At 43.0% G+C, this 16,365-nt stretch overlaps 1 protein-coding gene across 2 annotated transcripts in view; it reads right to left on the reverse strand.

Moving 5' to 3' along the window:
* ITGA5 (integrin subunit alpha 5) overlaps positions 1–16,365 on the reverse strand; it is a 102,520-nt gene that overhangs the window by 62,834 nt on the left and 23,321 nt on the right. For both annotated transcript variants that reach the window (XM_058170198.1, XM_058170199.1), the window contains exon 2: positions 10,298–10,431. In XM_058170198.1, coding sequence (XP_058026181.1) covers positions 10,298–10,431 — 134 coding nt within the window. The remainder of the gene's footprint in view (positions 1–10,297; positions 10,432–16,365) is intronic.

The following is a 16,365-nucleotide window of genomic DNA, read 5'->3' on the forward strand; positions in this document are numbered from 1 at the left end:
GCACCCTGCAGGAGAGTGGAGGGTGGGCTATGACCTAATCTAACATTCACATCCTGCATCTCTGGAAAAGCTGCCAAGACCCCAGTAGGGCCCCCCTGACACCTGCCCAGTGCCCCCCCCCACTTTTAAAAGCCAGCAGCTGCCATTTTAGTTTTCCACAATATTCTTGATTGATATTAAATTGGGAGCATTATGGTCAATGGAAATCAAAGCTCTGCAATCCAGCTGCTTGGGGTTATGTTATGGATAGGTAAAAAGGAAGAATCCCACCAGCACAGAATGAAACTGACTGGTTGCTTTGCTCTGGACCTTGGTGTATCTAAACTGAAGCGTTGCCAGAATCCTTGAGAGGCAACCAATAGCCAACCAGGCCAATGCCCTAAAATTCAATTTCATTTGAATTTCAGGGTTGTGTTTGACCTGGGGGGGGGGGCAGGGAGGGCATGGTCAGCTTGACGTCACTCGTGTTGGGAGCACCTGTGGTGGCCCGGGCAGGGCTGGGGGCAGAGTTGGGTTTCAGCAGGTTCTGACCAGTTCTGGAGAACCGGTAGCGGAAATTTTGAGTAGTTCGGAGAACCGGTATTAAAAATTCTGACTGTCCCTGCCAGTCCCAGATGATGGGGAGGAAATGTGGATTTTGCAGTAACCTTCCGCTGGATTGGGGAGGGAATGGAGATTTTACAGTATCCTTTCCCTGCCATGCCCACCAAGCCACACCCACCAAGCCATGCCACGCCCACAAGCCACACCCACAGAACCGGTAGTAAAAACATTTGAAACCCACCACTGGCTGGGGGTAATAACCTCCTTCAGTCTTCAGCCAGTGAAAATGGAGCTCCGTTTTCAATGGCAGAGGCACTGTGGGCCGGTCCTCTGTTATTTCCAAGGCAACCCCATGGCCAGGTCTAAGCACCCCGTGGGCCAAATTTGGCCCATGGGCCTTGTGTTTGACAACCCTGCCCTAAAACATATCCCCAAAAAATCAAACTACCCCTTCCCACCCTTAAGGAATCATGGAACTTCTGGACCTGTTCCCTGTAAACCTCAGAGATACAAAAGCAACAGTAAAAGTTGTGTGATCCACAGATTTACAAAACCTGCCCATCCATGTTCTATTATATTATGTAGCTGCTTGTGACATAAATATATAAGGGTTGTCTGGCAGTCAAGCACATATCTGGCCTGCAAAAATCTTGGTGGCCATTAAAAGTAAAGGTAAAGGTTCCCCTCTGAATGGGAGGTAAGAGTCTTCAACCCTCCGAATGGGAGGTAAGAGTCTTCACCACTAGGCCTCTAAGTAAAGGTAAGGGTTCCCCTCGCACATATGTGATAGTCGTTCCTGACTCTAGGGGGCGGTGCTCATCTCCGTTTCAAAGCCGAAGAGCCAGCGCTGTCCAAAGACATCTCTGTGGTCATGTAGCCGGCATGACTAAATGCCAAAGGCACACGGAACGCTGTTACCTTCCCACCAAAGGTGGTTTCTATTTTTCTACTTGTATTTTTTACCTGTTTTCAAACTGCTAGGTTGGCAGAAGCTGGGACAAGTAACGGGAGCTCACCCCATTATGCGGCACTAGGGATTCGAACTGCTGAACTGCCGACCCTTTCGATCAACAAACTCAGCATCTTAGCCACTGAGCCACCCCAGGGTGGCCATTAGATGATAGTAAAAAGTCAGAGAAAATTATTTCTCTACTGGTACCTAGTAGCCAGCTGGAATTCTACAGCTCAACCACGCCAAACATGTCTTGTGCACATTCAACAGGGAATTAATTCCCTAAAAGTAAAAAAGTAAAAAATCTCTAAAGAATCTACAAAAGGGAGAGAGAAGCCAGGTGTTGGAAGAGGATTACAATTCCTGCTTTCTCAGAATGCTTACAGGTAGCCCTTGACTTTCAACCATTGGCTTAGTGACCATTCAAAGTTACAACGGCACTGAAAAATGTGACTTATAACCGTTTTTCAAAGTTACAACCTTTGTAGCATCCCTTTGTGATCAAAATTTGGATGCTTGGGAACTGGGTCATGCGCTCATCTTTTGGGATCTTCTGACAAGCAAAGTCAATGGGAAAGCCAGATTCACTTAACAACCATGTTGCTAACTTAACAACTGCAGTGATTCACTTAACAACTGTGACAAGAAATGGTGTAAAATGGGGCAAAACAGGTGTCTCACTTAACAACATAAATTTGGGGCTCAATTGTGGTCATAAGTTGAGGACTACCTGTACTTTGAGCCCTTGCAGCATCCCCATGGTCATGTGATCAAACTTCGTATGTTTGACAACTGGTTTATGATGGTTGCAGCATCCTGAGGTCATGTGATTGTCTTTTGCCAACCTCCCAGATAGTTTCCAACAAGCAAAGTTAATGGGGGAAACCAGATTCACTTAACAAATGCACTGATTCACTTAGTGCAAAAAGATCATGGCAAAAAGATCTAAATTGGATATGATTCATTTTAAAAAAATGCCTTGTTTAGCAATGGAAATTCTGGTCCAACCGTGGTCATAAATTGAGGATTATCTGTAGTGGGCTAGTATGATGCAGCTTGTTTGTTTATTTGCTGTTTGTATACACTCCTCTTCAGGATCTCTCTCAAATCAAGTTAATTCACCAGACTTATGTAAAGAGACGACGGAATAAAAAATTAGCATGTATCCTCCAAAACTTTTTCAGCAGAAAAATGTAAAAACTGTCATCATGAAAAATGAGATCAAAACCTCTAAGCTAAGAGCATTTATGTTAGGCCATTATTCCATGGCCTTATTGGACTGTTGGGAATTTTTATGTAATTTATCAACCCAGGCTTGGTTGACATCACACTTTTGTTACTGTGGGGTCACCAAAAAGATCCAGTGAATATTAAATTCAACATTGATTAGACCTTTCCCTTCACCTTTTTGCCTGAACACAAGAAGACAATTTGGTTTATTTGTTTGTTTAATAAATGTGTAAGTTTATATGATCAGGTTTTCTACTATTTTCTACTATTAATAGTTATGGGAGGCTCAATTAACAGAATAACAGAGTTGGAAGAGGCCTTGGAGTCTTCTAGTCAACCCCCTGCTCAAGCAGAAAACCCGATACCATTTCAGACAAATGGTAACCAAATCTCTTCTTAAAAACTTCCAGTGTTGGGGCATTCACAACTTCTGGAGGCAAGTTGTTCCACTGATTAATTGTTATAACTGTCAGGAAATTTCTCCTTAGTTCTAGGTTGTTTCTCTCCTTGATTGGTTTCCATCCTTTGCTTCTTGTCCAGTCTTCAGGTGCTTTAGAGAATAGCTTGACCCCCTCTTCTTTGTGGCAACCCCTGAGATATTGGAAAGCTGCAATCATGTCACCCCTAATCCTTCTTTTCTTTAACTAGGCATACCCAATTCCAACAACCCTTCTTTAGGCTCCAGACCCCTAATCATCTTTGTTGCTTTTCTATGCACTCTTTCTAGAGCAGGGGTAGTCAACCTTTTTATACCTACCACCCACTTTTGTATCTCTGTTAGTAGTAAAACTTTCTAACCGCCAACCGGTTCCACAGTTATGCGCCATGTATCGTCGTCTGTGAATGCCTCTCGCGCATCGTGGATTGGATTTGGGGGGGGGACGCCAGCTACCAGCTCTGCTTGTCTGTTACAGCTGGATGGTGTAGGGGGAGATGCGCGAGCTATTCTGGGATGAGGCTCTTTTTTTTGCGGTCGCACTATAGCGCCATTTAGTTTCATTTAAGTAATGTGAACTAAACTTATGCGTGGGCGATACAAATAGTATATTTTCAGAAATTTAAATTGTCAGAGGGAATTTTATGAAAACCTAATGAAAATGTTTTTAAATAATGCTATGAATTTTTTTTAAAAAGTCAATTAAATTAAAAAAAAGGAAAGTGCTTCAGTATCGGACAAAACTCCTACCGCCCACCATGAAAGCTGGAACGCCCACTAGTGGGCGGTAGGGACCAGGTTGACTACCACTGTTCTAGAGTCTCAACATCTTTTTTACATATGGCGATCAAAACTGGATGCAGTATTCCAAGTGTGGTTTTACCAAGGCATTATAAAGTGGTATTAACACTTCAGATGATCTGTTAGATTAATAGAGGAGGTTTAACCAATAGAGGAGATTTAAAACGCCCATTCATCCTCAGGATTTTATTTATTTAAACAATCAATATGGCTAGTTAACAATATGTTAAAAGTCCACAAAGAAACCAGTAACAAATATACAGTATACAATGTGCCAGAACCCATTAAAGATAATGTTTATTATTCAAACCACACAGGTCCTGCTCACCCAACATCCTGCCCACAGTGGTTAGTGGAACAGCCAAGGCTTTCCAAAAGGGTAACGAGGTTGGACTCCTCCAAATTTTAAGGAAGTGCTCTTCCAGACACTGCCAACAGCAACTTCATTTTTCAAACCAGCCTTATTGTACTGAGATTTATACATTCCAGAATCCAGTTATTCAGTTCCTTCTGTTTCCCACCCCCCCTTTGCTTTGAGTGATTCTGCCACAAAATTACAGCAGTCTACATAAATAAAAGGTCTGCTTCCAACACTGTGAACAGTAGTTGATATATAATACAAATGGAGGGTTGCTTCCAAGATAGAGGGGTGCCTAGATATTATTAGCTAACCAGTCCCCCAAAATCAGATTCCATTGCTTCCCAAGGCAGCGATCTGTTCTGCAGTCTGGCTGAAATCTAATCTCTGTATTTCTGGCCCATCTCCATCAGGGACTGTCCACGTTAAGGCAACAATGCCAAATGCAGGGAAACCCAGTGCCAGTTCAGGCAGCCAAAAGCCCAGGCTTTTCAAGTGCGTGCGCATGTGCGTGCTTGAGGAAACTAGAACTCTTCTGCTACACAGAATACACCAGGGGCTGCAATATGCAAGTCTCAGCATGTGTAAATTAAAAACAGGCCATTGACAGAGCATTATCTCAGCACTTATTTTATTCCTAGCGCTATGCAGCATTTTGGATTCAAAAAGAAAATGACTGTTTGGAGCGCACAGGGGCTCTCAGCTAGCCTCCATCGGCAACAGCATAAAAAAGAAAAGCAGCTGCATCTTTTCCAGGGATCAGGCGGCTACTTTCCACAGCTGCAAGGGGATTCAGTGAAGACGCTGTTATTTTAAGGAGTCACCAGCAGCCCACACCAAATATTTTGCCTTTAAATCTCAAGCGCCGCACAGCCCTACAACTTACGTATGTTCTGTGTTTAACCTGAGCTCAGAGTGACACGCCGATCCTCCCCTTTCCCATTTCATCGTTATGACACCCCTGTAAGCAAAGGATGAGCCTAATTATCTCAACTATCGGAAGGAGTTGTGACTTTGCAGGGCAACTATTTGAACTCCCAGTTCAGTCTTTGGCTTACAATATCTTGGAAGTCTGTGCCAGTCAGCAGCAACAAGCAAAATGGGATTTGGCACAAATAAAGCAGCTTGACCTATTGGCAGACAAGAAGAACTTTTATGAATATGTCTTTTCAAGCTCAATATTACACTGCACTATAATCTGCCTTTCCACAGATTGCTTGTTTGTGCTATCCTTGGTCCTAAAATTGACCTGACATCCATTAGGAAAGATTTTCTTAATCTCACCAACTTTAAGATGTGTGGGATTTTAACTCTCAAAATTCCCCAGCCAGAATGAATTCTGGGAGTTAAAGTTCATGCGTGTTAAAGTGGCTGAGGTTGAGAAATGCTGCATTTGAGAGCCAATATGGTGTAGAGATCTAACTATTGGGCTAGTATTAGGGAGGCCCATGTTTAAGTCTATCCTGAGCCACAGAAAATTCCTGGGCTTTGAACCAGTCATTCTCTCAGTCCAGCCTACCTCAAGAGAGTTGTTGTTGTGAGGAACATGGGAAGATAAATTGATCTCCTGAAGGAAAGGCAGGATATAGCATGGATATGAAACTTGATCATGTCATGTGACATATTGTGATGTATCGCAGCATTTTTTGCCTTTGCGGAGCTGAGGTGGGCGTGGCCTGCACGTAACAGGCCTGATTTATAGATTCAGACTATAAATCTATATAGGTTTATAGATAAAGTCTATAAACCAGACTATACTTCTATAAAATTTATAGATAAGTCTATGAACTGGTCTATATGCCTATAAACATATAGATATACAGCTATAAACCAGTCTATACATCTACAGGTTTATTTATTTATTTATTTATTTATTATTTAAATTTGTATACCGCCCTTCTCCCGGAGGACTCAGGGCGGTTCACAGCCAGATAAAAATACACAATAATATTACAATATAAATACAATTAAAATACAATTGAAAAACTTATTCAATTGGCCGAGATTAAAAATTTAGGATAAATAATAAAAAAACCCATTAAGAAACCCATAAATTTAAAAACTAATCCAGTCCTGCGCAGATGAATAAGTGAGTTTTAAGCTCGCGACGAAAGGTTCGGAGGTCCGGAAGTTGACAGAGTCCTGGGGGGAGTTCGTTCCAGAGGGCGGGAGCCCCCACAGAGAAGGCCCTTCCCCTGGGCGTCGCCAGACGACACTGTCTTGCTGACGGCACCCTGAGGAGTCCCTCTCTGTGAGAGCGCACGGGTCGGTGAGAGGTATTCGGTAGCAGTAGGCGGTCCCGTAAATAGCCCGGCCCTATGCCATGGAGCGCTTTGAAGACGTTCACCAAAACCTTGAAGCGCACCCGGAAGGCCACAGGTAGCCAGTGCAGTCTGCGCAGGATAGGTGTCACACGGGAGCCACGAGGGGCTCCCTCTATCACCCGCGCAGCCGCATTCTGGACTAACTGAAGCCTCCGGATGCCCCTCAAGGGGAGCCCCATGTAGAGAGCATTGCAGTAATCCAGACGAGACGTCACGAGGGCGTGAGTGACTGTGCACAAGGCATCCCGGTCTAGAAAGGGGCGCAACTGGCGCACCAGGCGAACCTGGTGGAAAGCTCTCCTGGAGACGGCCGTCAGGTGGTCTTCAAAAGACAGCCGTTCATCCAGGAGGTTGTAGATTATGCATCTACAAGTTTATAGAATTCAGTTTGTAAACCAATCTATACATCTAAAAGTAAACCTAAACCTCATTCAGCAACTGCCTTGTTTAGTGACTGTTTACAGATACTATGGCGATGAAAAAGTAACCTTAGGATAAATATTTATATTTATGACTTTCACAGGTCTGTAAAGCAAAGGAAAGCTGAAGTAATATGGTAAACCTAGTCACAGTTTCACTTAGTGACTAGTTCACTTAATGACCAAATTGCAGGTCCCAGTTGTAATTGCTAAACAAGGATGACTCTTAAAAATATGTATTTATTTCAGTCTACAAACCAATCTCTACAACTGCTTAAAGTTTATATAGTTAGTCTATAAATCAATCTATACATCTATAAATATAAGACTATAAATCAGATTTGAGTCAGTCCCTTATGACAGAAAAAGTGAAATTTCAGACTCCTAAAATAATTTCTTCCCACCCCAAAGAAAGCTTTGAAGAATGACAGCATCCTGGCCAAAAGGTATACAGCTAGTCCTCAACTTGTGACCACAATTTGGATCAGAATTTCCACTGCAAGTCAATGGTCAGAAGGGGAATCATCATGTGATTGGCCCTGATTTTACAACCATTTTTATTGTTGTTGTTAAGTGAATCACTGTGATTATTAAACAAATCACCTGGTTGTTAAATGAATCTGGCTTCCCCAATTGACTTTGCTTGCAGAAAGCTGGTAGGGAAAGTTACAAATCGCGATCACAATAGCAATAGCACTTAGGCTTATATACCACTTCACAGTGCTTTACTCTCTAAGCAGTTTATAGAGTAAGCATACTGCCCCCAACAATCTGGATCCTCAGAAGGATGGAAGGCTAAGTCAACCTTGAGCCAGTGAGAATCGAACTCCTGACAGTGAGCAGTGAGTTAGCCCTGCAGTACTGCATTCTAACCACTGCGCCACCACGGCTCAATCACATGACCACAAGATGTTACAACCGTTGTAAATGTGAGCCAGGTGAGCCAGGGCTGGGAAGTGGCTCAACAGGCTAATGTAGCCTGTTATTAACACACAGCTGCCTGCAATTACAATTACTGCAGGCTCGAGTCCCACCAGGCCCAAGGTTGACTCAGCCTTCCATCCTTTATAAGGTAGGTAAAATGAGGACCCAGATTGTTGGGGGGGCAATACAAGTTGACTTTGTATATAATATACAAATGGATGAGACTATTGCCTTACACAATGTAAGCCGCCCTGAGTCTTCGGAGAAGGGCGGGATATAAATTCAAATTTAAAAAAAATGTCCAAATTGCAATCGCATGATCGCAAGAGTGAGGCGACGGCTGTAACTTTGAACCATCGTTTTTCCAAAGCGACCGTAACTCTGAACCATTATTAAATGAATGATCATCAGTTGAAGGCCACCTATATCCTCTTATGTTTTTGGTATCAGCAGAAAACAAGGAGAACATCAGCAGGTACCATTTTTCCTCTCAATATGATGAGAGAAGCACCCTATCTAAAAACTCACTGATTTTATTTCTTGCTTTTGAACAATAAGGGGGATCCTATGTAAAAATATGAATCTGATCTCCCTCCTTGACAGTTTCACCCCATGAATCTCTCGGTAAAGTCAGTTAGGGCAAGAATCCTGACATTCAACAATACTTCAGTCCCTTCTGAGTTCAACAGGGCCAATCAGTAGCTATTGTTGTTTTTATTACATTAAGCTACCTAGGAAGGAAAAGGGCGGGCCTTTGCTGCTAAGCAACCACAGACGGGCAAGAAGAGTGGTAGCACTCTGAGCTTCCTGTTTGCAACTGATAGTTCAGTCAGCTGAGACAGAAAAAGAATTGAGAGAATTATACTATTATGTAAAAGTAAAAAGAAGTTGAGGTTTGATATTACTGTCTTATTCTACTGCATCAAAGAGGGTCGGAAGTCAACGCCTTTTCTTTCTTTTTCCCCTTCTTTTCTACACTTTCCCCTTTCCTTTTTCCCTCCCCTATTTTTCCTATTATTTGTTTTTGTATTTTTATATTTTATATTATAAACCAATAAAAAGGACCACTTGGAGAAAAAGAATTGAGAGCAGCCACCAACGGCTTGTTGCCTTCCAAAGGGACCATGCTAAAATTGTAGCTGGGGATGCTGGGAGCTGCATTCAAATACATCAGAAGAGGCATCAGGTTGGGACAGGGTGATACCTTTTGCGGATTTTCATTTAATGCTTACTTAGCAAATCCAGCTTTAGACTCTGAAGTGGCAATCGGTTGTAGCTGAACACTCCAAATTTCACTGAGGTCTTACCACAGACCAAACGTCTTGCACACCTTCTCCCAGCCAGAAATGCCTAGGAAGGGAGTCCTAAGCTAATGTAGAACAACTAATGGGCAAGGATTTGTCTGAAATGGTATATGGTTTCCTGCCCAAGCAGGGGGTTGGACTAGAAGACCTCCAAGGTCCCTTCCAACTCTTCTCTTCTCTTCTCTTCTCATGCTTGCACTATCAAATTGAATGCAGACTTTACTCAGATAGTCAATGATAGAGAAATAGAGTCTGCATCTTATAAATGACAATGAGTGTTGAGTGCCGCATCAATTTAATAGGCTTGGCAGTCAACATCGGCATCCAATTATATTTTAAGTCTATGTTGCTGGCAGACTTGCTAGGGGCTTCATTCCAGATTAGAGATAGTAGCAGCAAAAGCTGGCTAGAGATGACAGATTTCCAAACATTTGCTTGGTTTTCCCAACAAACCTATCCACCAAGCTTTGCCAGGCTATTCCCCTAGAAATATACAAAAGTGCTCTGAAGTTAAGACAAGGGGGGTTGCTCAACTACAATTCCTGGCATCCCTCACTATCAACTCAGGATGCCTGAATTTATAGTTCAGCAAAATCTGTTGATGTAGGAAAACCACACTGATAAATAAGATCTAAAACAGCAAAAGGAAGAAAATGAGTCTGGGTGGAATGTGAGTTCCATCAGGGTCTAGGAGAGCGGTGTCAAACTCGATTCCATTGAGGAATCCAGGTCAAACAACCTGGGGTGGGCGTGGCCAGGGTGGGTGTGGCCTCCTGCAACCCTCTGCCAGCAAAAACGGAGCTCCATTTTCACTTGTAGAGGCCCTGTGGGCCGATCCTTCGCTGTTCCAGGGTGGCCCCCACGGGCCAGATCTAAGTACTCTGTGGGCCGGATGCGGCCTATGGGCCTTGAGTTTGACAACCCTAGTGTAGGATACTGAACTGCAAACTTAGAAGGAAGAACAGGCAGGTAGCCAGCCTTCCCCCCTGAGGTCAACCCAGCTTACCTTTGCTGCTATCAAATTCAATGGTTGTGCAGCTGTTGTTGCCAAGATGCCAGGGACAATAGAAAACTGCACCTCCTTGCGTAATTTCTGAGTGGCCTGTTTCAGCCTTGGGTGCCCCGACAAGGATGCTGCCACTGAAAGGAAAAAGAGACAGGAATAAGTAGGGGAAGCCAATCCAGAAACTCACTACAATAAAGCAAAGCAAACCTCTTCTGTATCTCCTTTTTCTTGCAACAAATTTCTTTTTTTATTGCCAACAAACTCACCTGCTTCCGACAGTGTGAGTTTTCTATACATGCCAGTACAGGGTACCAGGGACTACAGGCTGAATGGTGCCAATTACGGCCAGCCCAACCATTAGGCAAAACTGAACTAGCAGCTGCAGAGGCTGAGCAACATGGAGGAAAGAGTAGAAGGTATCTTTTGATGCACACCTTTCCTGGAGAATAAAACAGTGTTTTCAGAAAACTCATCCATACCCTTTCCTCTTTAAAGTAAAAGATGAGAGGTGAAACATGTCATACCTCTTCGTTTCTCAATAGCTTTCTTTTGGATGCATTTTTATTGGTTCTCCCACCCCACCTCACCCCAGAATCATTATTAGGGAAAAGGTGACAATAACTGAAATAAACGACTACAAATAAATGTGAGAGCAATATTTTTTAAAACTGCAGGAGTTGGCTGCCCACAAAAATACAACAGAAACTACGAAAAACAATCAGGAGACCCTTGTCCTTCAGAGAACTATTCCTCACTACCACAGATAAAGGCACAATGTTGTACCTTATGATTCTTGATGAAGGTATCTTTTCTTTTATGTACATTGAGAGCATATACACCAAGACAAATTCCTTGTGTGTCCAATCACACTTGGCCAATAAAAAAATTCTATTCTATTCTATTCTATTTTATTCTATTCTATTCTATAAAATAAAATAAAATAAAATAAAAAACCGTTTGTTTAGAATATTATGGTTTTCACCTAAATAGGCAGAAAAGGTTTCTAATCCACCTGATGACAAACCTGGGTTTAAAAGGTAGAAAAGTAAAGTACTCTGATTAACGCATAACCTTCTTCCAAGCTTTGCATACTCAAAAGCCGTTACGAACAAAAATGGGCCAAGCTGCTAAGTTCACTTGGAACTAAGAACGTATAGTAGTTTTGAACTGGGATGAACCATTTTTTTTTAATGGAAGGTTGAACCTTGGAACAGGAAATTGGATTAGGACAAGGTGCCTCCTACAACCACTTGGTCAGGATCTGGCCTGAGTATCTGCTGAACAAGGTAGAGGAACGGAGGCAAGCAGTACTGCATTTCCCATCCCTTGGCAATTTGATATCCCCGCCCTCTTGTATCATCTGATCAATATCCCTCATTCAATGATCTCTCCCTACTCCCTCTTTTTTCCGACAAGGGATAAAAATCTGAGGAATAAGTATATAGGAAGATAGCTGTTTGTGAGTCATCCTTAAGAAAGTCAAGGCGGGAATTCTGGACACTGTCTAATGAGGCAACAAGCTGGGAACCCAGTGGCTGAGATCTCATTCTTCAAGAAGCAATTTAAGGCAGACCAGACGGAGTCCTTTCTCTCAATACCTTTACTGACTCCTACCCAATTCCTTACAAATAGGGATGGGGGGCAAAGTAGGCTGGATTATGGGCCAAAGTGGCTTACTTTCCAGTTTAATTATAACTCCTGAGTGAAGCCACATCTCTAACCCCTGCACCCAAACTGAACAAAAGCCACTCTAAGCACCAGATCTACTGACAAGGAATGGTTTGTGTGCGATGCTATTATGATCTCTGCTCTGGTTTGCTAACAAGAGGCTTCAGGAGGCCTCTGGACTGTTAAATCCATACAGTCAGTGGTGGGATTCAAATTTTTTCACTACCGGTTCTGTTGGTGTGGCTTGGTGGGCGTGGCATGGTTTGATGGGCGTGGCAGGGGAAGGATACTGTAAAATCTCCATTCCCACCCCACTCCAGGGGAGGGTTACTGCAAAATCCCCATTTCCTCCCAATCAGCTGGGACTCGGGGGGCAGAGAATAAATAGGGGCCAGTCAGAGGTGATATTTACTGGTTCTCCAAACTACTCAAGATTTCCGCTACCGGTTCTCCAGAACTGGTCAGAACCTGCTGAATGCCCCTTCTACATACAGTGTTATCTGCATAGAGCTCCACAGGGAGATTTCTTGCCCTCCCTCTTAGTATATCTTGCAATACACTTCCCCTAGGTGAGAACTGACAGATAGGGTCCCTTTCTTTTAAAATACCTGCAGATTGGTTAGTATCTTTAGATTGTGTGGGCGGAACAGGTTGTGTAAAATGAAGGCAAATTTCACTCCAGTCCCCTCCTCCTTGGCTCTTCAACTCCTGACTACCTCCCTATTTCCCTTCAAACTACCCTTTCCATCCCCTACTCACTCTCCCCCCCCCCTTAGAATTCCCTGGTGCAGGACAAAGGATCCTTGTGCAGGCAGTCAGGTGTAGAGTTCAGCAGCTGCTAGCAGGCAGTGAATCCACCCCTCTTGGGGCCCACAGGCCTGGGAAAGAGCTTAAAATACTCCATAGTGGTTGAGGAAGTCCCATAGTAGGAAAGCAGAGAGGACAGGCAGGATAGTAAGGAGAATCTCTGCCTTGGCAGCCTCCTTCCTGTAAACCTGCCAAATGCATTTGATGCTACAGTTATCTGTGGGAGCTCAAACCATCTCCCGTTTCAATCTCTGTGGGGAGCCGGCAGCCAAATACTAACCCAGGCATATGTTATTGAGAGAAATGTGCAAAGATTCCCAGCCCGTCTTCAAACTTTGACAGAAAACCTCATACCTATGAGAACCTTAAGAATTGTCAACCTGGGATGAAGAGAAACGAGAATGAAAAGCAGAAACCGAAAAAGAGGAGCCAATTCCCCCTTCAAAAATAGTTTGGCATCCAAGAGCAAAATGTATCAATTATAGCAAGCATAGCTTTACCCACAGAGTAAGTCAAATCTCAGAATAATAGAATAATAATCACTCTGCCAAACAAATAATTCCCTCAACACTATCAAACTATTTACTAAATCTGCACAACCATTAATCTCATCGTTCCCATCACCCATCTCCTTCCACTTATGACTGTATGACTGTAACTTCGTTGCTTGTATCCTTACAATTTATATTGATATTGTTTCCTGATTGCTTATTTGTACCCTATGACTATCATTAAGTGTTGTACCTTATGATTCTTGATGAACATATCTTTTCTTTTATGCACACTGAGAGCATATGCACCAAGACAAATTCCTTGTGTGGCCAATCACACTTGGCCAATAAAGAATTCTATTCTATTCTATTCTATAAGAGTTGGGAGGAACCTTGGAGGTCTTCTAGTCCAACCCCCTCTTCAGGCAGGAAGCCCTGAAGAATTTCAGACAAAGATTTGTCCAATCTCTTTTTAAAAAGTTCCAGTGTTGGAGCATTCACAACTTCTGGAGGCAAGTTGTTCTGCCGATTAATTGTTCTAACTGTCACGAAATTTCTCCTTAGTTCTAGGTTGATTCTCTCCTTGATTAGTTTCCATCCATTGCCATGTATCCCCATGTAGTACACTTTCTCCAGCTCAAAATCCTTGTAGCAGGATATGTGGAAGTGAACAAACAGACTCGGATGCAAACGTTCTGCAGGATTGCTAAATGGAGTTTGATTTCTTCTGCAATTGTGGTCTGGCTTGCAAACATTAACACCAGGAGAAGTCCTACAGAGTTTGATTCTTAGGCAGAACCACCTGATTGAACCAGATCTCAGAAACCAAGAACTTCTGCCACTGAATGGCACAATCAGTAGCTATGACCATGGAAATGTTCCCAATCTGAACTTAGCTTGGGTAAAGAATTTCTCACTCATGATGCAGAGTGTAGCAGGAATGCCATCTCCCAAAGTTTCCTCCCACAACAACGCTAAAGATAAGGCAAGAACAAAGGAATCCTTTTCCACAGAATGCAAAATTACTTTTTATCAATCCATTAATAATGAATAAGAATGTCACTAAAGGCTGAGCTCTAACATAATTCACTTTTAAGGAAACCTTTCTTAATAAAGGATTACAGTAATACGGAACATCATGTTTGGACTTGCAATCTATATTAATAATTAAAGTACCAGATCTGGGGGAAGTGAGATAATAAAGCATGCTCTTCTAGATAAGATATTCCAAGTCTGAGCTTTCACTGGTATCAAAATAGGAATTAAGATTTAAATTCAGTGCCTACTTTGGAAAAAGTTCAGAGAAGAGCAGCTAAGATAATCAAAGGCCTAGAGACTAAAACAGATGAAGAATGGCTGCAGGATTTGGCTTGGCTAAAAAAAAAAAAGAATCAGGGGTGACATGATAGCAGTATTACAGTACTTGAGGGGCTGCCACAAAGAAGAGGGGATCAAATTATTCTCCAAGCACCAGAGGGCAGGACAATGGTTGGAAATTAATCAAAGAGAGAAGCAACCTGGAATTAAGGAGAAACTTCCTAACAGTGAGGACAAGTAACCAGTGGAACAGCTTGCCTTCAGAAATTGTGGGAGCTCCTTCAATGGATGTTTTTAAGAAGTGTCTAGAGACAGTCACAGTCACTTATCTAAATTGGTATAGGTTCTTCTGCTTGAACAGGGGGCTGGACTAGAAGACCTCCAAAGTCCCTTCCAGCTTATTCAATTCTACTCCTAATTCAGCACTGGTACCAGTGTACCAGTTTGATCATACTTCAGAGCATTGAGAATGGGATTCAAAGGTAGGATTGATTTTTCCCTTCTCCAACTCATCAGTCAAACAATGTTAACCTTCCTATAAGTAAACAGTACAACCTGTCATGTCTGAGGTCTTTATCTACTCTCTACTCTGTTTGCTGAGCCCGATTCCTGCTCCAGCTAATCTTCTTGGCACCAAGACAGGCATTGGAGACATCAGAATTCATCATTCTCCCTCTTTGGTTCCAGATGGGCATGCAGGTGCACGCTACACAGAACAGCTGAGGGTCAAAAGGTAACATCAGCATTGAGAAACAAAGGTCTTCCTTCCTATAAACTACTCTGTTATGACAGAAGGTAAACATCCAAGAGATCCTGTATGCACACAAGAGACAGTCAACCGTGCATCTCAGTAAACTGGATACAAGTGAAGGTGTTATGGATATAATCACATGGAAACCAAATATAGGAAGAGCAGCTGGATTCATTAGGATATTTCACTCTTCTGGATTATAACGTTTATATTGGTCTTCCCTAGTGGGATGGCCCTTAAGATAGAGGAACAATATTGTGAATTTCCAACTAGCACAGTTACTTTACAAGACTTCTAATCCAACACATCTGGAGGGCAGCAAGTTAGAGATGGTTATTGCTCTTCATATCATCTTTGATGGAGTGGAGAGATCATACTCATAGCTCTTCCCCTTTGGGAGCTGATTTCTCACTCACTTGTAGCATTAAACGCTCACTTCGTTTTATGAACAGCTTGTTCCAAAATGATGGCTAAAAACCATACCTCTGAGTACCTGTTTCTGGGTTAGCTTTCCATAGACATCTGCTTAGACCAGGGATGTCCAACTCAAGGCGCGTGGGCCAGATCCATCCCACGGGTTGCTTAGATTGGGCCCACAGGGCTGCCCTGGAAGCAGTGAAGGACTGGCCTGTGGTGCCTCTGCCAGAGAAAACGGAGCCTGGGGGGCCCCCCATCCCGGCCACCACAGGTGCCCCAGATATACATGACATCGAGCTGGACATGCCCACCCAGGACACCCCCTCCCTGCCCCCCCGAAGTCAATACAACCATGATGTGCCCCTCAATGAAATTGAGTTTGACACCCCTGGCTTAGATGATGTGGGAGATCAGGACACTCAAGTAAACGATATGCTTCTGCTATAATATAGCAGGGCTCTTAAAGAGAACTCTGAAGCATTAGGAAATATCTATCGTTTTTCTCAGTCTGGTCTCCAAATGTTGCCTACACTGCAATTCACACTGTCCCCATTATAGGACTCAAGTTTGGTGCAAATCAGTACCTGAGCACGTTCAAAGCAAAATGGCTACTTGCA

The sequence above is a fragment of the Ahaetulla prasina genome, chromosome 2, assembly GCF_028640845.1.
Source record: "Ahaetulla prasina isolate Xishuangbanna chromosome 2, ASM2864084v1, whole genome shotgun sequence".
Classification (NCBI taxonomy): Eukaryota; Metazoa; Chordata; class Lepidosauria; order Squamata; family Colubridae; genus Ahaetulla; species Ahaetulla prasina.